Genomic DNA, 23027 nt, shown 5'->3' with positions numbered 1-23027 from the left:
ATCAGTATCATATCCCTGCTTTATAGCTGGGGAAACTGAGGTACAGAGCAAGGACAGGACATGCCTGAGGTCACCCAGCAGAGCTGGGACTGGAATCCAGGTCTGTTGGCTTTGTCCCTGTGAGAAGACTGGGAGATCTTTAGCTGCTTTGGCAAAGCTTGAGCTGTCTTTTTATTTAAGTGCCCAACTTAAGATGCTGCTGTGGCCTGTATCAGTGAGGGGATGCTCATACTTTCTGAAAACCAGACCCGACCCTCCCCCACCCCTCTCTGCTGCCTCTTTCAGGCACTGTTGATTAACTCCCCATCCCAGTGGGGAGTGTTCCTATGCCAGCTGTGGGCCACCCAAATGGCCTGCACAAGAAAGAGATGGGAGATCATCAGTGGCCTTAGGGGATGGGGTGGGGAGTGGAAAAGCCAGTGCAGGTTTGGGAAGCATCAGAGGCTGAACATTTTATTACAAGTTAGAAGGTCTTTGCTGTATTTTACTCTTGCTGTAAAGAGGTGGGTTTGGAGACTCTTGGAGTGGGAATTAAGGGCCCATCACCAACCTAAAGAGAAGCAGCCCTGCTCTAGTGCAATTCTCCAACCCAAGGGGGTTCCCATTCAGCAGAGTGTGACCCCAGAGAGGCAGGGGGTTAGAGCAGGAGTCTACGGCTATGAGGTGTGAGGTCATGTTGCTGCTCAGCTGCCAGCAGCTATGACCCTGTGGGAGCTGTAGCAGCCCAGCTAGTGTGGGTGTATTTAGCTTCTAAACTAGCTGGTGAGAGAGCTTAGCATCAGTGGGGCAGTTCTCTGAAAATGTCACCTCACTGGGCAGCTGTGATCAGAAAGGCCAGGCACAGAAAATACCATGAGCCTATGCTCATGGGGCATCCCCTGCCCCCTTGAGCACTGTGTGCGGGTCTAGCTGCCCCATCTCAAAAAGGCTCTAGGGGAAACTGGAAAAGAGTCACAGAAAGGAAACAAAGATGCCCAGGGATTGGGAATGGCATCTACACAGGGGGAGATTAAAGCAATTTGGCCTTACAGAGAGGTAAGGGGGGAATATAGAGGACTATAAAATGATGACTGGCAGAAAAGTGGTTACATCTTTTCCACAATACAGAAGTGTGTGGGAAGGGGGGGGGGGTCAGCTGATGAGATTAATAAGTAGGTTTAATACAAAGATGAGGAATGTAAAATAACTGTCTCAGAAGGAATTCTTTGGCAAGGGTGCTGGGGGTGGGGTCATAGTGGATCACAGAAAGCCAACATCATTGTGGGATGTAATAGCAGGGACATTATAAACAAGATAATTCTTCTGTGCTGATTAGGCCTCAACTGGAGTATTGTGTCCAGTTCTGGGTGCTGCATTTCAGGAACAATGTGGATAGGGTGACCAGATGTCCTGATTTTATAGGGACAGTCCCAATTTTGGGGTCTTTTTCTTATATAGGCTCCTGTTACCCCCCACCCCCTGTCCTGATTTTTCACATTTGCTGTCAGGTCACCCTACAAGGGACAAATGGGAGAAAGTCCAGAGAAGAGCAACAACGATTAAAGGGCTAAAAAATGTGACCTATGAGGGAAGATTGAAAATGTTGGGTTTGTTTAGTCTGGAGAAGAGAAGACTGAGAGGGGTAGGAACATGATCAGTTTAAGTACATAAAAGGTTGTTACAAGGAGGCAGCTGAAGAATTGTTCTTAACTTCCGAGGATAGGGCAAGAAGCAATGGCCTTAAATTGCAGCAAGGGCAGTTTAGTTTGGACATTTGGAAAAACTGCCTGTCAGGGTGGTTAAGCACTGGAATAAATTGCCCAGGGCAGTTGTGGAATCTCCATCACTGAAGGTTTTGAAGAAGCAGTTAGACAAACCGCTGCCAGGGATGATCCAGCTATTGCTTTGGGTGCAGTGGCCTGGACTAGATGAGCTATTGAGGTACCTTCCAGGCCTGTGAGGTCTTTTCTCCACAATTAACTTAGTGCCAGGGTGCTAGCCCAAAGTATACCCGACTTCAAGAAAGAACTCGCTTGGTTCATGTAGAATAGGGTCAGTACTGGCTCTTGGCCAGGGATGCAGCCTTCTACTTGCATTGATGTTAAACCCCTGACTGCCAAAGCCAATGCCCAATCACACATGCCTTAGTCTGTACACTCTCCCTGAGGCTCTGTTTCCAGCAGCCCCAGGATGGAAATGCAGGGAGGGGATGGGGGAAAAGGGGATTCCCAGGAGGGAAGGGTTAGCCCTCCCCCAACTGAGATCATGGTGCCAAGCTGGAAGGATGCATTTAACCCAGACCTGGTCCGGGTGCGGAAACAGAGATTTCTTCCTACAGCTGTTTTAAAGTAACCTCACTGGAGGGACTCACCAGCTGCAGCTTAAGACCGTTGTGTGCCAATAGCACCTCACAGAGGTTGTGTGACATACTTGGCTACCATCAGGCCCAGGGCTGTGTCAGTTCACTAGGGCATAGGAGGACCACAGAGGCAAAGAGACGGGTGTGTTGGCCTAGACTAGTTAAAACAGCAAGGGGCTGGTACACGAAAGGCCACAGGACTAAGTGATCACAACAAGTGTTTCCTATGGGTCCAGCCCTAGCCTCAGGCCTTCCCTGCCTCAAGGCAGTGCTTGGACAAAGGATTATTTGATGGAGATTGGTAATAGCCAGTTATTATTAAAGGCTGCTGCTTGTTTGCAAAGTCTCAACTTCCTCTGGTTGAGTTCAGGCCAACCTTTCAACACGGTGTAAAACAGTTCCCAAAGAGGTGGATTATCCCATTACTGCTCCCTTGCTTAGGCACCTGTGAGTGGGAGGCAGTTCTTGGGTCAAGCATGGCTTCTGCTTTCACCTTGATCATGTGACATCGTCTACCACAGCTACTACTGGCCTCTGGTGAAGCCAGGGACTTGGCTGGAGCCTGCTATATTCTCAGAGAAGCTGCAATGATGCATACAACCACTGCATCCTCCCCCTCTGCCTCCAGCTGCTCCAAGCCTGTGTTCAAGATCTCTGGATGCAGGGAGGCAATAGAACCTGCAAGTCAGGACACTGCATTCTGGTGCAAGCTCCATCCAGTTTCTTCCCCTCTCAGCCTAAATTTCTCCTCCCACCCTTCTTAGGGTATAAGCTCTGAGATAGGCCATCCCTAACTGTGCAGCACCCAGACCCGTGGGGCTCACTCTCACTTGGGGCCTGTTGGGATTATAAACCTTGGTTCACCCAGTCTGAAAATTCAGATACTACCATGTGGTGACACAGAGATCCCCTTCCCCACTCCATCCTAGGTCACGAAAGGAAGATGCCAACACCTGAGCAGCATTTTTAATTCATCTTTATTAAAAACCTACTGTCTCTTTAAAAAAGCCACTGCTATTGTTTAATGAGTTTCCTGTTCAGTTTGCTATGTTAGAACAAAACCAGCAGGACACACGTCACTGAAAATGTCACTTGTTCACCGCAATCACTTGCGCCACTACAGCTAGGAAGGCAGCTAGAGTCTCTACAGTTCACGACACTGTTACACACATCAGCAGGCTGTGGCTCCAAGATGCAGCCTAACTGCACAGAGACCCATGGACTGGGAACAGCTGAAGAGCTGGGCTCTGCTACTCCAGTGCTTTCCCCTTTGAGATCCAAGTGTTAGAGAACATAGGCTCATCTCCTTGAAGTCAGACAAGTCCAGATGGCTGAGGGGCAGCAGGCTGCACCGAGTTACATGGCTGGGTTGACATCTGGCTCCTCTAAGCTTCAGTAGAGTTGTGGCTAGGCCGTGGCAGGAAGCCTGCTGCCACCTCTCCATGGGCTGAAGTCATCTGGCAGCCTTGGGGTTCCTCCAGCAAGGAGCTTCCCAGTGGAACTTTATGGAAAATGCTCAGAGAGTTTGGTGCCATCCATGGCTCACCTGAGGGCCTCAGTGGGCACGGAGAACAGACCCTTGCTGTGCTGAAAAGCACCAGAGAGGCCCCTGCCATAGCATCCAGCCCAGTGCCTCCCCTGGAGCCAAGCAGCACCACAGAGGGAAGTAGGGCAGAGCTGTTATGGTGGAGATGGCACCAGTGCCTTCCTCTCTGCCACCAGGAAGCTTGACCTGGGCAGAGTATTCTTGTAATCCAGCCTGCCTGTCGACACAAAGGGCGAGCAGCTAGGGATTGCTGGGGTGCAGGGCTGCCACACAACATGCCCCCTTGCCACAGGCTCAGCCCCTGCAGGAGAGGAATTCCCAGCCCCCCTCCAAGCCTCTCTACTCCCCTATGAACCTCCCCAACCCCCACCTGAGGAGCCAAGCCTTCAATCCACCCCCAGGCCTCTCAGCTACTGGAGTTGTGGCTGGCCAGCGGCAGTTAACGGAGACAGTAGATCTCTGCATAAAGGTACACCCACAGCAACAAAATAACCACACTCAGCCAACCCCACATCCTCACAATGCAACAGCTGGAACATGAGCCAAGTCCTCTGCTGTCTTCCAACACAGCAGGCAAATCATGTCAAAAACCACACCAAGGCATGCAGCACACCCCCTTCCCCATTAGCCCAGCTCCAAGAGCACAGGAGGAAATTAGGGAACATTCATTGAAGAGTTGGGTTCAGCTTTAAGGCCATGTCCTTCTTCCTCCCCTCCTGCCACAAGCTAGGCAGATCATGGACTCAACTGACCCACCATGGCCTTGAGAGTGTCTTTGAGGGATGAAGAGCTGCTGGGCAAGGAAGGTCCCACCCCCCATGGCTTCAGTTCTTCCAGCCACACGATGGGTGGTTGGCACTGTTCTCCTGAAGGAATGAGGCCTCCTCTAGCAGTGGGTGGGAAGGAGGTGAAGAGATGGGCATGGCTGTTTGAGAACTGGCTGGAAACTGCTAGCCTCTGCCGAAGAACCTGTAGATTTTAGATCTGTTATGGAGGCCACCAGGGCTAACGAACTAAAATGGTCTCTTGGGAGCCCAGGTATGTGGAGGACAGGGGCTGTTGTAGGATCACCCCACCTTATGGGGGGGGGGGGGGTTGTAAGTTTTGCCCATCCTGCTGTTAACCCTCCACCCCTTCAGCTGCAGCATCTGGGAGCTCTATGGAGTTGGGGGAGGGGATGAGAGCAGAATTTGGACATTTGAAACTGAAGTCAAGGACTCAGGGGAAGCAGCTAAACCTCACCCCAGCACAAGTTCTTCCAGTGGCTGCCTCTGCCTAGTTACAGAGCCTTAACTTGGGAAGCCACTTGCTGCAGTGTGGGCCAAGAGGTAGAAGGAAGGTTCTGCATGGCTGGATCAGAGGCACTGACCACCTCACCATGCTTGGTCCCCCAGAAAAGCCAAGGGAAGGAGAAGAGCAGATCACAGGAGGGATTTAAGCCACAACAGGCAGAGCCTTCACCCAGAGGAGGTGTGGGAAGGAGGGGGTGAAGCTGGTGCAGGTGGGAGAAGTCAGTGGAAGGTCTCCACCTCCACCACTGTCCAGTCGCCCTGGGGAGATGAGACATCCTCGGGGGAGAAGCTGGTGACTGAGGTGATGCTGGCCCGAGACTCATCCAATGGTGACAGCAGGTCTGTCCACTTTCCGAGCTCCACCTCACTCATGACAGGGGCACCTCTGCTCCCCACAGGTGCCTCCCCAGTGGAGGAGAAGAGCAGAGTCCGGCTGATCAGCTGCTGCATGACAGTTGCTTGGAGGCTGCCCAGGTGCAGGGGGGCCTTGTCGCAGGGGATAGCAGGGAGGAGCTGGCAGCTCCCATCCTCCTCCTCTTCTGGCACCTGTCCAGGAGTCTCTGCGCCTCCTTCCACCTCGTAGATGGTGGAGAGGATTTCAGGGGGGCAGGGTCCCCAGGAGAAGGGCCCCAGGCCACCCCCGCTCTCACCTACAACAGGGCACAGGAGCACGGGTTGGAGAGAACTGCCCATGGGAGGGGTGTCAAGATGGATGAAGGAGAGACAGGGGGCACCAACAGGACAGACTGGCACAGGCACACACAGACAGGCAGGGAGAAGAGTCCAGGCAACATCCAGGGTTAGCCCATTTGATACCACCCCAACCAGGCAAGATGCCCAAAGTGGATTCAACTAGGAACTGGCTCCTGCTTCTCTGCCTAAGGCTAGATCTTTGGGATGGCTTCATGGCAGTGATGCCCAGGAGGGAAGCATGGTCTTGGGGGCAGTATCCTAAGCAGAGCAGCTAAAGAGAAGGCTAGTGGCACCTCCTCTGCTTCTCCCCTGAGATGCTCTTTGCTGGGTGGAGCTATTGGTGCTGCAGTGAGTTGGCCAATGGATGCAACATTGCCTGCTACCAGAACTGCATGTCTGAGTCCTGCACTGCAGCTAGGAACCAGGGGTTTAGTGCCAAGGAGGACAGAGTCTGGCAGTAGAAGCCTAGATTAGGTCCATCTTCTACCAGCCATGAAGCTTTGATTTAAGCACAATGCAATGGGACCAACCTAGGCACAGCATCCTTTGGCTGTTTTAGTTATGTCTCCATGGCAACCACATCACTGAGGCTGGAGCACCTGGAGCTGCCCATAGAACTGGGTCTCAGGTCATGGCAGTGGCCTGATCTCTGGGCTAGGTCTGTCCAAGGGAAGGTACTACAGCATCAGGTGCTCTGGTTCTCAAAAACTACAGTCTGTGGACCCAGGAAAGTTCCCTTGGACCAAAAGGTCCAGGAGATGAGGGCTGGTGGGGTCTACAAAAATCTGCCCACCACACGGTGGTCCAGGGAAGGCTTGAGATGCTCTCCACCCCATAAAGAACTTCCACATGATGGCCGAACTATCTCCTGGAGAACCCATGGCAACAGAAGGACTATGGCTAAGACCAGACATTCTAGTCTGCCGAGAGACTACAAACCAACCAGTTAAGATGTCAGCCATGATAGATGGCTGCTCCCTAGCCCCTACCCCAAATCTACTTGGCCCTGCTGCCAATCACCCCCTCCCCCCATGTCCCCTCAGCAGCCCAGGCTAAGGGAGGGGTGGAAAGAGTCCTGCACAAAAATACAAAGAACAGGCCAGGAGGTCAGATCCAGATAAGTGACTCTTTATTCAACGTACTGAAAGGCTAAAAAAAGTTTGGCCCCCCAATCTCCCACCCCAAAAGGGAAGAACATTAAAACACAGACGCCTTCCCCCTAGGTGCCAGTGATCATGGGGGAGAGCCTGGTATTTTTGATCTAGACAGAAAAACGTAGGCTATGACCGAGGGACTGTACAGAGACATCAGACCCATCTGGCTAGGTGGGAGATACACGGTGGGGGAGAGGAGACACTTATGAGGGGATTCCCTTCAGCAGGGGACACTATTGCACATGACTGAGTTAAGCTTTAAGGTACCGCGGCGTTGGCACTTGGACACACACGGCAGGCTCCTCTATACATTACCTGCCGCCGGGCCACGGGGAGCGGTGCCATAGGGCTGGGAGGCCAGCTCCTCCTCGTCCGCTGGACCCATCTGCAGGGGGTGCTCCAGCTGGCAGTCCCAGTCCCCGGGGTGGGAGATCTTGCCATGCTCTTCCACCTCGGGGAGGCTGGCCGGTTCCAAGCCCTTGGGGATCTGGTCTCTGGTGCTCTCGGCTGAGTGCTCTTCGCTCTCTAGGGAGGAGAGGCCGGGGCTCTTTCCGCAGCTGTCAGTGGAGTGGAGGTGGAAGGCGGCGTCGAAGGAGATGGCCGAGTTGGTGGAAGCTGGTGTCCCGGTGCCAGCATCACCCGAGCCCAGGTCCTCCGACTCCTCCAGGGATGGGTTGTGGGGTGGGGAGGGCGCCCGGCACACCAGGGGCTTGCCCATGGCAGGGAAGCCAGGCTCCTTCAGGAGGTCTCCATCCAGGTCCCCCTCCTCCTCAGAGGACACTGTGGGCTCAGTGGGCGGGTCACCTAGAAGCTCGTCTGCTGGGAGGGTCTCTGCCTCGTCATCCCCTTTGTCCATGTGGATCCCCAGGTCCTGCTCCCCTGGCAGGTCCTCCAAGGGGCTGCGGGGGAAGCTCTGTTCTAGCTTCTCGTCTGACTTGGACTCCACGCCAGAGCTGCTGTCGTAATCCCGCAGCTCCTCCGGGGTGCTGGTCTCACTGCTGCTCTTGCCGGCCAGGTCGGGGCCGCTCAGCGTGCTGGACTTGGAGGAGCGGCTCTTGGACAGCCCCTCCGACTCGGCGCTACTGGATGACAGCTGGCCCAGGGGTGGAGGGCATTGGGCTGGCTCCTGCAGCAACTCCAGGCTCTTCAGGGGCAGGCTCTGAGGCTTGTGCACAGTCACCTCGGGACCCAGTGGTGACTCCCATTGGGCGTGTGGCTCCAGGTCCTCCAACACATCAGCCCCACCCTTCAGTGGGGGCTCCCCTTCCATGGGCCCCACCTCAGCAATGTCTCCAGGAGAACCTAGGTGGGTGCATTGCAGCTCAGCTTCCTCAAGGCTTCTTAAGGTGACTCTGGCCAGTTCAGCACCAAGGAGGGAAATGCCAGGAGAAGTGACACTGGGTTGGTCTTCAGGGCCCTTGCTGTCCTCACAGAGCTGTTCTGCAGGGAGAACAGCCTCCTTTGGCCCATGCCCTGCATGGATGGGCTCTCTGCTGAGCCCCTCTATCAACTGGGAAGCAGCCACTGCCTCCTCTGTACTAGTCACTCCTTCGGCATCCAGATCCCCCATCTTCCCAGAGCCTCTGTGAGTGCCCTGGGTTCCTCTCTCCAGGGGAAGAGCATCCTGGGTCTCCTGTCCACACCCTGGCAGGGTCAGAGACACACTCCAGTCCCTCTCCTCTCTCAGCTCCATGGCTCCTGGCTCTGCCACATCTTCTGGGGAGGAATCCTCCAGGCCAACCCGAGGAAGCGAGTCTGTCTCATGCGTCGACCACTCTGCCTTTGGCTCATCCGGCATCTCTTCCTCCTGCTCCCCTCCTCGCAGAAGCTCTGCCAGGTGCTTTGGTGACCCACATGGAGATTGCTGTCCCCCTGTGCCACCCCAAGGAGCCTCTTCACTGAGGGGCAGCATCTGGGAGGCCCCAGCTGAGCAGGAGGAATCCAGCTGGGCTGAGGCCAGGCAGGTCACATCCTGAGCCACTCTTCCTTTGCTTTCTGGCCACAAGTCCAGGTGCTCAGCAGCCATCGGGGCTTCCTGGCAGGGCAGTGGTTCCCCCTGGGCTGTTGGACGAGTCTCACAGGGGTCTAGAAGCATAGATGGAGTGTCCGCCAGGTTCTGCTCTCCCTGGGGTTTGAGTGTCACATCGGGAAGCTCTGTGCCTGCTGGGGGCAGCATCTCCCTGGGAGGAGAGCCCACCCCTTGTGGTGAGGAGAGACCGATCAGCTGCTGTTCTCCAGGACAGCTGTCTTGGCAGGATAGAGGGTTGGCAGCCACCAGCTCTGGGCCAGATGAGCCTCCTGCTTCCTGGGATGCTCCATCTCCAACCACCCCTTCCAGGTGTCTGGTGGGTGTTTGTTCTGCTCCTGGCACCTCTGGCCTATAGCTCTCGGGATCACCCCCATCTGCAGGGACTGGCTTGGGCAGAACTGGGCCCACCTCCAGTGTTAATCCTTGCTCATCCAGAGGTCTCACACTGCCCTCGGGGGCTGCCCTTTCTGTGCCAGGCAGGACATCAGGAGAGGCCAAAAGGACATCAACAGCAGCTTCCTTAGTCTCTCCCTGTCCAGGGGAAAGCAGCTTTTTCCTGGGCACAGGCACTGGCTCCAGGTTGTAGCTAGCCTCCTTCTTAAGGGGCTTCTTGCCAGGGCTCCCAGCGGACAGCCTCTTTGGGGTGGAGGCCGCTGCTGTCTGTGGGGTGGCAGGATGGCTGCCCCCTGCCTTGGGAGGGGTCTTCAGCCCCTTTGGCTTCTCCAAGGCCTTGGGAGTGGCAGGAACTGGGTGGCTCTTGGGCTTGGGCTCTGCCAGGAGCTTAGCTTTGGCAGTCTTGGTCGGGCCAGCAATCTTGTTGAGGGTGGGGTTTGAGCCTGACAGCCGGGCCCTGGAGACGGGGGCAGCTCTGACGAGGTCTGTAACGGACAAGAAAGAAGTCAGGTCTCAGGGCTAGGCCCTAGACTTATAGCCAATTGAAAGTCCCTTCTGGGGTAACAGCACCCTGGGAAAGCCACTGACTCCCACTAGAGTGGCCCAATTCCCACCTCACTCCATGGGGCAAGGATAGAGCAGGCTTTAAGCCATCTTGGTAGTGGTCCTAGTGATGGCCCTGTCCCCAGAGTAACAAGAAGCAGCCACGGGGCTGCTCCAACTCATGCGCTGCCTTCAGAGATGAGAGAATATCCCTAGTGCAGTGCACTCCAGCTGCATCCTAATGCCCAGGGCTAGGAGCAGAGCCTTGGGGTCTGCTCCATGCTGGCTGGGGTCCCCATCCCTCCAGCATGGTGAGTGGGGGGAGAAACTCTCAGAGGAGCTGAGACCCAAGCAGCATGCAGGGGCACTGGGGTAACAAAGTGGGGGGTGGAGCTCGTTCCTCAGACATCCCACAGTGCCCTTTGCTACAGCAGATGGGCCACCCCCACTCCTGCCCAGAGTCGGGACAGCCTGGTGTCCTAAGCTGGCAACCTATGAATACACCTCGCCCTTTGCCCCAGGCACCCTCCCATGGGATCCAACCAGACACTGAATCTCAGAGGCCCCGGCTGCCCACACCGTGGAGTCACCGTAGCTTGCTGGTGTCAGATCTGAGCCCCCAACCAACGCTTAGTCATGAGGCACCTGTACCTTTCTTTGCAGAGGCGGTCATGTTTTTCTGCTGCTGCGGTACTGCTGAGGCCTGGCCACCAGGTGGCGCCATCTGCTTAGGTTTGGCCACAGCTGGTTTGTTACTGGTCAGGGCTCTGGCGGAGACCACTGTGGTGTCCTTCGTCCCTGGAGCAGGGGGTCTGAAACCAGAACAGAGAGGGGTGAAGAGATAGAGAAGCCACCATGTGTTTGTCTCGGGTCCATGTCACACCCTGAATACCTAGCTCTTCTACACACTTCTCCCACAGAGCTCAAAGCCCTGTTCTCCCCACTCTACACATGGGGAAACTGAGGCACAAGGCAGGGCAGTGACTTGCCCAAGGTCACCCAGCAGGTCAATGGCAGAGCTCGGAATAGCACCCAGGTTGCCTAAGAGCCAGTCCTGCGCTCTGTCCACCAGAGGGACCGAGCGGGTACAGCCCAGGGGATGCCAGGACAAACTCCCCCAGTGCACACACTGCTGTACCACAGAGGGACTGCGCAATAGCAGCCTGCAGGGGTCTGAGACGGATGTTCCCCACCCTGACTGGCTGACTCCTTGCTCCCTGACTAGCTCGAGGAAAGGTTCCTGTCACTGTAGCATCGGAGCACCTCACCTTCTTTACTGCTGTTACTCCAATGTACCCAGGAGGGGAAACTGAGGCAAAGGGGACAAAGTGACTTGCTCAGTCTCGCACAGGGAGATTGTGGTGGTGCTGGGAACTGAACCCAGGTGTCTTGAGTCCCCAGCTCACGTTCCAGCCACTGGGCCGCCCTTTCCTTTCTGCACCAAGAGGCACTTGGTCACCTGCCAAACAAATCCAAGCCTTCTAGGCCCTCTGCCAGCACAGCCCAGCAGCTTAGGGCATCTGAATGGAGGCCACATTCTGCAAGTAGAGGCTCACCCTCTGGAGAGGTCTGACTGGTGCCCCTCATCACCCCCTTTGTCTCCCAGCTGCAAGCCCCCTTGGCAGGCAGGACGTACCACTGCTGCAGCGCCTCTGAACACAGCTGCTGAGTCCATCGGGCTTGGGGGTACAGTAAAACCCCTTCTGAGCCACAGCGGATTAGCCCCACCAAATCCACACTGAAGGGCAGCTTGCCAGGCCTCCCCCCAGTGCTGGGCTCAGGGATTTGAGAGAGAAAACGTGAAGAATGTTTGATGTCACAGCCAAAGCAGTTTCCCACTAACCTGCTGGGTGCGGTGCTGAGAGCCTTCTAACCCAGGGGTGGGTAAACCACGGGCCGCAGGCCGGATCTGGCCTGTCAGGGCTTTGGATCCGACCCCCAAGGTTGCCACTCCCATGGCACTACGGGTCCTGCGCCGCTCCCAGAAGCGGCTGGCACATCCCTGTGGCCCCTGGGGGAAGGGTGGCAGAGGGCTCCGCATGCTGCTCTCATCTGTGGGTACTGCCCCCCACAGCTCCCATTGGCTGGGAACAGGGAACCGCAGCCAATGGAAGTTTTGGGGGAGGGACCCACAGGCAAGGGCTGCACACAGAGCCCTCTGCCCCCTCTCTCCCGGGGGCCACAGGGATGCGGTGCCGGCCACTTCCGAGAGCAGCGTGGGGCCAGGGCAGGTGGGCAGCCAGCCTGCCCTGGCCCTGGTGTGTGCTGCCACCACCCTGGAGCCACTCCTGGTAAGCAGCACTGGGCCAGAGCCTGCACCCCACACCTCAACCTCCTTCCAAGCCCCCTGCACCTAAACCCCCTTCCCTGAGCCCCCTCCTGCTCCCTGCACTCCTCCTCTGTCCCAACCCCCTGCTCCAAGTCCCTTCCTGCACACTGCACCCCCTCCCACAGCCCAACCCCCTGCCCCAGCCCTACATTCATGGCTCTGCATGCAATTTCCCCACCCAGATGTGGCCCTCAGGCCAAAAAGTTTGCCCACCTCTGTTCTAACCCCACCAGCGCACTGGAAAACACAACTAGCTGCTCAAGTGAAACTGACAAGCTTGACTCATCTCAGGAGAGTGAAACTGAGCAGCCAGCACTAACTGCAAAGAAAGACACTCACCCCAGTCACATCTCTGCTTTCATCCCTTAAATGCCCCACCTGTGGTCCTTTGCACCCATGCAAGAGTGCTACCAGACTAGAACAGCATCTGGTCTGTGTGGCAGTCCAGAACCTCTCATTGAGGCTCACTGCACTTCCCTCCCGGGGCAGCTCTGGGGTTGGGGGGCGGGGAAGGGGGCAAGTGGGGCAATTTGCCTCAGGCCCTGCAGAAGCCCCCACAAAGTTTTTCGGGGCCCCTGGAGTGGGGTCCTTCACTCACTCTGAGGACCCCAGAAAACTCTTGCAGGGCCCAAGCCCCCAGAGCTTCTTCTGCTCCAGGTCTTCATGGCAATTTGGTGGCAGGGAGTCCTTCCATCCCGGGACCCCCCCGCTGAAGTGCTGGGTCTCTGCCGAAGACCTCAGGCCCCCTGAATCCTCTGGGCAGCCCTGCCCTAGTTTGCTTACGAGAGGAGGGGGACTGGACTTTATGACCTCTCGAGGTCCCTTCCAGTCCTAGAATCTATGATCACATGGGGTGTGTCAAAAGCTTCACTAAAAATCAAGATACATCATGTCTATGGCTTTCCCGCCACCCACTAGGCCAGAATGGGTTAATGGATTTTAAGTGACGGTGATGACCCATTGATACAGCTCCCTAAGGGATGTGGTGGTTTCTCCATCACTGGAGGTCTTTAAAAAAAAACCCCAAGCCTGGATGTTTCTCTAAGGATGCTCTAGTTCAGCCACAGCTACTGAGTCAGGGGACTCCTGTGTTGCGCAACACATGAGCACGGCTGTCTCCTCTAGCCTTCCATGAAGAAAAGCAGCAGCTATTTCTTGTCATCCCTTTGGCTTGTTACACAACATGAAGAAAGCTCCCGTTGGGGCCCAGATAAGTCTGTTTCCCAACTATGCACAAAACGCGCAGGACTAGTCACCTCGGGCCTGCTGCTCTAACAGCTTTCAGAACCTAGGGCACTGTGGGAGCCAGAAGTCCCAAGGGACACTGGACGGTTCCATATGCTACAATTCCCACCGTCTAGGCTGCATAAACACAGGCCAGGCAACCCACTTGGTGCTTTGTGCATCAGGCAGGTTCATGTCTATCTGAGCCAACGCATCGCCTGTAGAAAGACATCCAGGCTCAGTTTAGAGGGATGGAGAATCTCCCACAGCTCTACATGAACGGGCCCAGTGTTCTCAGGGCTAACAATTCACACTTCATGTCTAATCCGAATTTGGACGGCTTCAGCCTCATTGATCTCATTCGGACTTTGGCTGCTAGATTAGAGAGTTGTCTACTACCAGAAGTCTTCTCTCCCCTTAGGGCCACAGGGATATTTTTGTCTCATGGTATGAGAAGCCACAGTTCATCTCCAACAGGCGGCATTTACTGAACCCCAGACAAGCCTCCACTTAGCTTGCGTCCCGCTTCTGTCTCTGTTGTTTACCAGGGACCACTCCCTGCCTGGAACACTGTGCAGCTCAGGGACATCTAGTAGCTGAACAACATACTGCCAGCGAACATCCCACCACTCACTAGAGAGAAAATTCAGAAAGGTCTTTAACACAGAGTCTGTTTCTGTCTCATCTCAGGCTCTCCCAGGAGCTGCCTCTGATCTGGGACTGTTTTCCTCTGGCAGTTCCCCTAGTTTCAGTGACTCCTGCAACCATCCCTTCTCATGCTGTTATTAGTGTGATTACATCTGATCACATTAGATCAGGTACCAGACACACCCTGCACGTGGGTCATGGCGTTTGCTACTGCTTGTTGCTCTAAGTGGGCTGGGGATCCCAAGGGCAGTGCCTTGCCTGGTCAGGAGTCATCCCACATGGAAATCTCATCCAGGCCCCATCAAATGCCAGCCCTCCCAGCCCCACCATGTGCCCCCCTGCTGGGTATCCTGGGGCAGGTTCTTTACCCAGCCCCTCTCATGTCTTTTCCCCAGAGTATCAGCAGCCAGCGTGCAGCTGCAGGCAACTCCTTACCATACCTGGAAGGCTTGGCAGATTCTGGTTTCTCGGGCTTTGCTGAGGCCGACTTTGGGACTAGAAACAGGAAGAGACAGACAGAGACAGCTTCAGAGCCAGGAGACATGAGGTTACTGACGAGGCAATGGGGCAGATAGGTTAGTGCCAGGGGAACGGGACTCCCAGGCTATTCCCAGCTCTGGGATCCAAGGAGTCAGGGCACGCAGGAGGGGCAGCGCCAGCTTGCCCATCAATGCAGTTGCACAAACCTCCCTGGAACGAGATTCAGGCTTGGCCCCTCCTAAGACTGGCCTCTCTGGCAGAGGGGCTGGACCCCATGACCTGCCATATTTGCTGCACACAGGGGCCTCTCAACCACCCTGGCTATCACTGGTGCAGGGGAAACCAGGGGTTCTATCCTGCTCCCCCAAAGCCAGGTCAGGGTGTGGATGTCGGAGGGGACCCTCCCCTGCTAAGTGCTTTACCTATTGAGCCATAGCAGGGCATTGCCCTGCCCCTAAAGTGGGATAGGATGCCACAGCCTGGCTCCCTTATCAGCAACACCAACCTCCCACCCCAGTCTGTCAGAGGCCTGCCAGGTGTTTTATTTGTGGAAGGGGGGAGGGGTTCTGATCACAGCCTAGAACTATAGATCCCCAGTGAGAGCCCCTGCTCCAGCAACTTGCCCCCCTTCAGCTGTAGGGAGATTCCCCTGCTATCAACCCACAGGGGCCTTAACCACCCTGGCTCAGGACAAGGGGATCAGGAACAGGCCCTAAGGCACCTGCAGGCCTCAGGGATCCCAGCCTGGTGCCACCCACAAGGGTTGCCAATTTGGGTTGGATGTATTCCTGGAGGTTTCATCACACGACCATCTTTAATTAAAGGTTGAACTTTTTATGTCCTGGAGACTCCTGGACAATCCTGGACCCTTCCTGCTGCTGGCAGGATGAGGAGGAACATACCCAAGGCCACGGTTGGAACCGGCATCTTTCTCACACCCTTCGGCTGCCCGGCCTTGCCCAGCCCAGCCTTCTCCGGAGGCTTTGCCCCGCTCTCACCTGCTGGCTTCCTGGCCACGGTTTTGGCCGGAGTGGGCTTGGCAGAGGCAGCACCAGCTTTGGGTGCTGATGCTGCCGCTGGCAGCTTCCTCTGCGAGGCTTCAGCCCTCGGGGGCACCCCATTGCTGAGCAGCTTGGAGCCACCACACGGGGCTGTGGGTGGGCGGGCATGGTCAGTCACAGGCCGCCTAGCTCCAGAGACGGGGGCCGATCTCACAGCGTTCTTGGCAGGCTTAGGTTTTGCTGCAGGCTGCCCCGCTGCCGCCCCTTTCCCAGCGGTTGCCGTGCCATTGGTCTGGGGAAGGGGGACCCCATTGGCAGTAGCTTTGCCATCCATCTTGTCCCACCCAGGTGCTGGGAAGGATCGTCTGCCTGCTCCGCAGTGATGGAGAACAGCCAAATCCTCCTCTGCCGCTGAGCTAGGACTGAAAGAGACAGACATTAATTGCAGAAGGACCAATTCCACCCAACTCTGCAGCACCGCCAACTGAAGTTTTGCCTCCCCCATGCTGAAATCACTACCAGTCCAGAGCTCAAACCTACTAGCCAGCGGCAAAGCTGAAAGATCAGCCCCCAGCAGCACACCAAGTCAGAAGCCCTGACCTCCCCAGACCTGATGGGAAAGGCTCATCCACACACTTTGTCCATTGATCTCTATCTTCCCTAGCCACCTCTGGCTGGTAGCATCTGAAGCATTCCAAGCACCAGGAAGAGGGGATCTCTCCCACCATGTCCCCTGCCCCAATCTTAGAGTGTCTTCATCCTCCCACCCCCCCACGCCCTCCACAAACAGCTCCAGCCTTGACATCCTCCTCCTGCTCAGCCTTGCCAAGGGGCACAAAGCAGAATGTGCCAGCCACTTTCATGGGTGCCCATGGGCAGAGCAGCTGTGAAACTGACTAAAGCCCACACCGGTCTCTATGGTTAGGCAGAACCATGAGCAGAAGAGGCAACACAGCTGCCTGCAGGTTCAGAAAGGTAGTGCTGCACTGGGAAAGACTTACAGCCTTAAGCACAAGATTCACTTAAAAGACAAAGTTAAATTCTGCAGCAATTGATGTCTCAGCTGCCCATTCCTCTACACAGGAAAGGTTCCCACTCTTTTGGAGCTCTGGACTCAGATCTCAGAGCATTTTACAGATTGAATGAAATTTTTTCTTAAACCCCATTCCCCTGAAAGATAGGCCAGCTTCATCCCTATTTCACAGCTGGGGAAACCGAGGCACTGCCAGGGTGGGGATTCGCCCTGAACCACACAGCCCAGTCCATGGCCAGCTGGGAATACTCCTTAGCCCAACCTGCTTGGATGGGGAGATTTTTCCCAGAAGGGCCCAAGTCCCTAAATCCCCTTGAATTTAAAGGGAACCCAAATCTCCTAGGATGCAACTCCCATAGCATCAGACCCCAAAGCTCACAAGGAAATCCACTCTAGAGCTATTAATTCTACTAAGTGGCTGGAATACACTTGAGCAAGAGCAGTTACATAATAGAAGAACCTTTATGGTACAGGCAGGGAGCCCGTTCCCTATTTGCTGCCTGGGCTTCTCAGTGATAACCAGTGCTCTGGACGTTCAGCCAGCTTGTCTCCACAGCGCGCACACACTTTCAGCCAGGAGCTCAGACTCACATTCAAAAGGAAATAGCCACCCAGGAGATGAGTGGTGCTGGCCCCAGTCCAGTACCAAGCAAACTAAGAGCTGTCACAGCCAGGATTTCTTAGTCATCAGTGGCCAAAATGGCAAGATCCGGTTTGAAAAGGCTCTGGAGAATAGCATATTTCATGCCATGAATCCCAGGCGGGTTCCTGCTCTGTCTGAACTAGCATTTAAAGGTGCGATGCTGGGATGTCGGCCCCAAATATGCCAATATCAGACCTATTCAGTGTTGCCAAGCCCGAGTATGCAGAAATCATGAGATCAGCTTAGGAATTCAGGCATCTGAGGCAGGATCTGGGTTTTCTGGTTTGAGCCTCTAGTGCTACCGTTGCCAACTTTCTAAATCACTCAAAACCCAAACACTCCTTCCCCCACAGCCCTGCCCCTTCCCCCATGGCCCCAGCCCCACCCCCATTCACTCCATCACTCGCTCTCCCCTACCCTCACTCACTTCCACTGGGTTGGGGAAGGGGCTGCGGGCTCCCAGATGGGGCCAGGGATGAAGGGTTTGGGGTGCAGGAGGGGACTCAGCACTGGGGCAGGTGTGTGGGAGGGGGTTCTGATCTGGGGCACGAGGTTCATGCAGGCTTCAGCCAGGTGGTGCTTACCTCAAGCGACTCAGTGGGAGTATGGCAGGCTCCCTGCCCTGACTCCACATAGCTCCCAGAAGCAGCTGGTGTCCCTGGCTTCTAGGTGCAGGAGCCGGGGCTCTGTGCACTGCCCACACCCTCAGGCACCCCCACCCCCACACCTGTGGTTCCTGGCCAATGGGAGTTGCAGAGCCAGCGCTGGTGGGCGGGAGCAGCACACTGAGCTTCCCTGACTGCCCCTCTGCCTAGGGGCCACAGGGACATGTTGGCTGGTTCTGGAAGCCGTGTGGAGTCAGGGCGGGGAGCCTGCATTAACCCCACCCGTGGCGCCACCGACTGGACTTTTAATGGTGCTGACTGGCGCCGCAGGGTCCCTTTTTGACCGAGTGTTCTGGTCAAAAACCGGATGCCTGGCAACCCTGTGCAGCCCTCATGACAACAGAGAAGAGCCTACAAGTGTGACCTCTAGAGACTAGTTATAAATGAGAGCAGATATTTACACCCGAGGCCACTAGCTGAGGTTAGAAGCAACGCCAGTTGTCACAAAGACTTGCCATCAGATTGCAAGTGTTGGCAACCCTGTTACCCAGAGACGGTCTCGAGGAGTCAGGGAGTGGGTCTCAATCGGGTTAACACGAGTTCGCTCAGTGATATCGAAAAGCCACGTCAAGACACTAGCTAGTGTATTTGGAGGCAGGTTGGCGGCTTAGGCCAGGACACAGCCTGCATCACCGGACCCTGTCTGCACAAAAGCTGCCCCTGGACAGGTTAGCTCAGCAGGAGGCTGATAAGTGTCAATGGGCCACGTTCACGCGGCACCACTCATACCAGTGTATTTGGATCAGCAAGGAGAGTGGCTCACCACGGATATAGTCCAGCGTTCTCCACTGCCCCTGCAGGCTCCCTGAGTTACTCGAATGTGATTCAAAGCACAGCTTTCTGCCCAGCCTAGCCTGGCCCTAGAGCAATGCCACACTGATTTGGGGAGGGGGAAGAGAGTTTACTTCAGTTCATTCTGCCCTTGCTGTCCCCTACTTCATGCACTGCAAAAACCTCAGGCCAAGAATTTTTACGATCTGGGTGCCCAGACTGGCTAATCACTTTCTAGGCAAGCAGCCAACAATTTCTTTTGCGGGGGAAGGGCAGGGCATGCACAGAAATCACACACACACACACACCCCCCACTGAAATTCCTGGAAATTGCAGATGGCCCTGGAATTCACTCTGGCCAAGAATCTGGCGAGATTCAAAAAAGGGAGCAGATATTTAAATGGGTGAGAAGATCCAGAGTTCATTAATGCGAACAAATTATGGAAGGATGTTAAAACTCCTGCTTTGGGACTTAACCCAATTTAACTAGTAGGGATCAGCAGGCAGGGGGAGGGCTAAGGTTACCCCCACACTTGCCCTTCCAGGGCTCACTACTTACACTTTCCTCTGAAGCAGTTGGAGACCAGATACTGGACACTATAAACCTTCAGCTGTCTAATCACAAACCCAAACACCCTCACCCTCACCCCTTCCCTGAGGTCCAGCCCCTTGTCCAAGGTCCCACCCTGCACCCTCCCTCCATCGCTCACTCTCCCTCACTCTCACAAGACTGAATCAGGGGGGTGGGGTGCATGCATGTTCTGGGCTCGGGCGGAGGGGTTCAGAATGTGGGAGGGGGCTCTGAGCTGAGCCTGAGGCAGGAGGTTGGGGTGCAGGGCTGGGACAGGGGTGTGGGAAGGGGTTTGGGCCCTGGCCAGGCAGCGCTTACCTCAGTCAGCAGCGCCAGGGCCGGCTTTAGGCCAATTCCACCAATTCCCCCGAATCGGGCCCCGCGCCTAAGAGGGCCCTGCGCTCAGTGGCAGAGCCGCTGCGGGGTGGGGCAAGTGGTCGAGAATCCCTTCCCTGGCTAGAGGCTCCTTTTTAATTTTTACTCACCTGGCAGCGCTCTGGGTCTTTGCCGGTGGGTCCTTCACTCGCTCCGGGTCTTCAGCAGCACTTCAGTGGCAGGTCCTTCAGTGCCACGGAAGATCTGGAGCAAGTGAAGAACCCGCCACCGAAGACTAGGAGTGCTGCCCAGTGAGTACAAGCCCCACGTGTTTTTTACGTGGGTTTTTTTTTTTTTTTAGTTATCCCTGCCAGGGCCCCGTCAAAACTGTTTGAATCGGGCCCCGCACTTCCTAAAGCCGGACTTGGGCAGCGCAGCAGGGCTAAGGCAGGATCCCTACCTGCCCTGGCCCTATACCACTCCCAGAACAGCCAGCATGTCCCTGTGGGGGTGGGGAGGGGGCAGGTGTGCAGGGGTCTCCAGGCACTGCCCATGCCCTGAGCACTGATTCCACAAATCCCCTTGGCTGGAAACTACAGCCAATGGGAGCTGTGGGGACAGCCTGCCTTCGCCCCACTTCTTTGCTACCTGGGAGCCACCGGAGTTAAGCGGGGCAAAGGCTCCGCATGCTGCCCCCTCTGTGTACCGCTCCCAGAAGCGGCCAGCATGTCCCTGTGGCCCCTGGGAGGGGGGCTCCATGCACTTCCGCTGCCTATGGGAGCTGTGGAGTCAGTGGTCAGGGTGCAGGCAGCGCAGATAGGCCTGGCCCCATAGATGCTGACTCTGTGGCTGCTCTGCAGCCAAGCTCCCTGCCCTACCCCTCCCCACCTCACCTCCTCCCCTGAGCGTGCCACATCTCTGCTCCTGCACCTACTTCCCAGCTCTTGCTGCTGCCAGACAGCTGTAGCAAGCTCCAGGATGGAGTGGGGAGGAGCAGGAACATGGCCCGCTCAGGGGAGGAGGCAGGGCCAGGGCAGGGATTTGGGAAGGAGTCAGAATAGGGACAGGGACAGGGCGGAGTTGGGGTGAGGACTTTGGGGAAGGGGTTGGAATAGAGGCAGGGCAGGGGTGGAGTTGGGGCAGGTCAATCACCCACCGGCACAAGCAGAAGAAGTCTACAGCTATGCCTGGCCCCACCCCAGGGGCCGCAGGGACATGCCGGCTGTTTCCGGGAACAGCACAGGGCCAGGGCCTTAGCCCTGCTGCACTTTTAGCACCTAAAATCTCCCAGTTTGGCTTCAGTAGCCTCCGGGAGATAGAGCCCGATTCCGTGAGACTCTCAGCCAGACTGGGAGGGTTGGCAACTCTGGATCTCCAATCTAAGCAAGTCTTGCAAGCCCCTCCTGTTCCTAGCATCAATGAAGAGGATCCAACCATTTCTACCGATAGGGCCCCAAACCCATATTTAGCCACTTCACTTTACCTCTCCGGCTGTGAGCGTTTAAGTTGTGTTCACTGCAAAGAGAAGGCTGGCGTTTTTACACAGTGTGGTGAACTCAGTGCAAGACTGGAATGGAGACCGGGTCCTATAGACGCAGCTAGGCAGGGTCAGTCAGAGCTGTGAGAAGGATTTCTCCAAGGAGACATGTTGGAAAAATGCAGATTCATCCAACCTGAAGTGTCACAGAAATAGACCAGGCAGGGCCAGTGCAAAGATATTTTGCGCCCTAGGTGAAACTTCTACCTTGCGTACCCCTTCTCCCTCCCCTCCCCCCGGAACATCGCTTACTATAAACTTTCAAAATACTTTCAAAAATACACCCTTTAGTCACGTATATTTCCTTCCTTCATATCAAAATCTATTACATTTTATTCTACCTTTAGAATATCCAATTATCGTTATTAATAAAATTAGAATGGTGGATACTCCGTTATACAACAACAACTGACAATATCACTGACAAATTTCAACCACCTCCACACGCATATTTGCACAATAGTGAGTTTGGATCCCGTGCCACTCCCGGGAGTCAGCAGTGGATCCCTGGGGAAATGAGTGGATCCAATCGGGAGAGAAACCCCCCTGCGGCTCTGGGGTGGGCAGGTGGCCTGTACTAGGTCCTTTGTCCGATGTCCCTTGACCCTTTTTGCTTGGTGCCAGAGAGTCCCACTTATTTGACTGCTTCCTGGGCACTGGGGAGAGGTAGCGGTGCTAGACTGAGCCCGGTGCCGGGGATGCACTACAAACCGAGGACGAGGTGCTGGGCCTACAGTCCTGCGCTGAGCGGAGCGCAGCCTCCATGAGGAGAGCCCTCAAACAAATCTCATGTTCCTGCTGCATTCTCGGATGAAAGTTTTTACAAATCCAACACTTATCTTTCATGTGTGATTCCCCCAAGGACTTCAGGCAGCTGCTATGGGGATCACCCACAGGCTTAGGCCTGTGGCAGGCATAACAGGGCTTAAAACTCAGATGTTGGGATGGGAAGCAGATTTGTAGAAATTTTGGTGGTGCCTAGAACCTGCCGCCCCAAACTCTGCCCCCCCACCTGCCTCAGGCTCTGGGAGGGATTTGGGTGGGGAGAGGCCTGGGACAAGGGGTGAGGGTGCAGGCTCTGGGAGGAAGTTTGGGGGCAGAGGTTGTGTGAAAAGGGAGCAGGGTGGAGGGGTGAGGACTGGGGGGGGCTGGGAATGAGGAGTTTGGGGTGTGGGAGGAGGCTCAGGGCTGGGCAGAGGGTTGGGTGCAGGGGGCTGAGGGCTCTCAGGTGAGGTAGGGCTGAGGATGAGTTTGGGGTGCAGACAGGCTGCCCCAGGGATGGGGCCAGAGAGGACTCCCCCCCCCCCCCTAGTCCTCTCTCTGCAGTCAGCAGTGAGTTCTCGCAGGCCCCCCCCTCCTTCCTCCCCACCCTGGTAGCACACTCACCCTGCACCACTGTCACTGCACATGCTCCTAGGGCTCCTCTTAGGTCCAGGAAGCCCCCTTGCCTCCCCGGTGGTGGGTGCCAGGGGGGCTGCCATCACATGTGCACCTCCCCTGCTACTACCCCTCACTGTAGCCTCACTGGGGCAGGAGTGGTGACCTGTGGGGCCCTGTGCTGGTGGAGGGTCCTGCTGGAAAAGGGGAAGGTCTGCGGGGGAAGGGCAGGGTAAGGGCAGCCTGCTCTGCAACTAGTGGTGGAGTGGCAGCAGTTGATGACAGGTGCCAAGGGGAGGTAGCATGGAGCTGCAGGAGAGAGGCAGGGACACTTCTGGGGCCGGAGGACACTCAGGGGGCACAGGGCGGGGCAGCAGGCTGAAATGCTGTAAAAAAAATTTAGGGCACCGCTTTTTGGCACCCCCAAATCTTGGTGCCCTAGGCA

General features: G+C 55.9%; 1 protein-coding gene across 1 annotated transcript; it reads right to left on the bottom strand.

Annotated features, from left to right (window-relative positions):
• Positions 1-4229: 4229 nt before the first annotated feature.
• On the bottom strand, positions 4230-16076 carry LOC116825403 (uncharacterized). The gene is made up of 5 exons (XM_032781390.2): positions 15572-16076; positions 14630-14684; positions 10640-10800; positions 7339-9930; positions 4230-5826 (listed from the first exon to the last, which is right to left on the bottom strand). Exons 1-5 carry the CDS (start codon positions 16002-16004, stop codon positions 5396-5398), a joined length of 3672 nt encoding a protein of 1223 aa, XP_032637281.1. The 5' UTR covers positions 16005-16076; the 3' UTR covers positions 4230-5395.
• Positions 16077-23027: the final 6951 nt, after the last annotated feature.

Source organism: Chelonoidis abingdonii, chromosome 26 (genome assembly GCF_003597395.2).
Source record: "Chelonoidis abingdonii isolate Lonesome George chromosome 26, CheloAbing_2.0, whole genome shotgun sequence".
NCBI classification, from domain to species: Eukaryota; Metazoa; Chordata; order Testudines; family Testudinidae; genus Chelonoidis; species Chelonoidis abingdonii.
The sequence above is the reverse complement of the archived record's forward strand: the minus strand, read 5'-3'. Positions and strand labels throughout refer to the sequence as shown.

Coding starts and splice junctions, on each gene's coding strand:
- LOC116825403 (XM_032781390.2), bottom strand. CDS start 16,004: ATGGATGGCAAAGCTACTGCCAATGGGGTCCCCCTTCCCCAGACCAAT. Junction 10,801..14,629: donor GAATCTGCCAAGCCTTCCAG/GTATGGTAAGGA, acceptor TTCTGGTTTCAG/ACCCCCTGCTCCAGGGACGA. Junction 9,931..10,639: donor GACCGCCTCTGCAAAGAAAG/GTACAGGTGCCT, acceptor TGTCCGTTACAG/ACCTCGTCAGAGCTGCCCCC.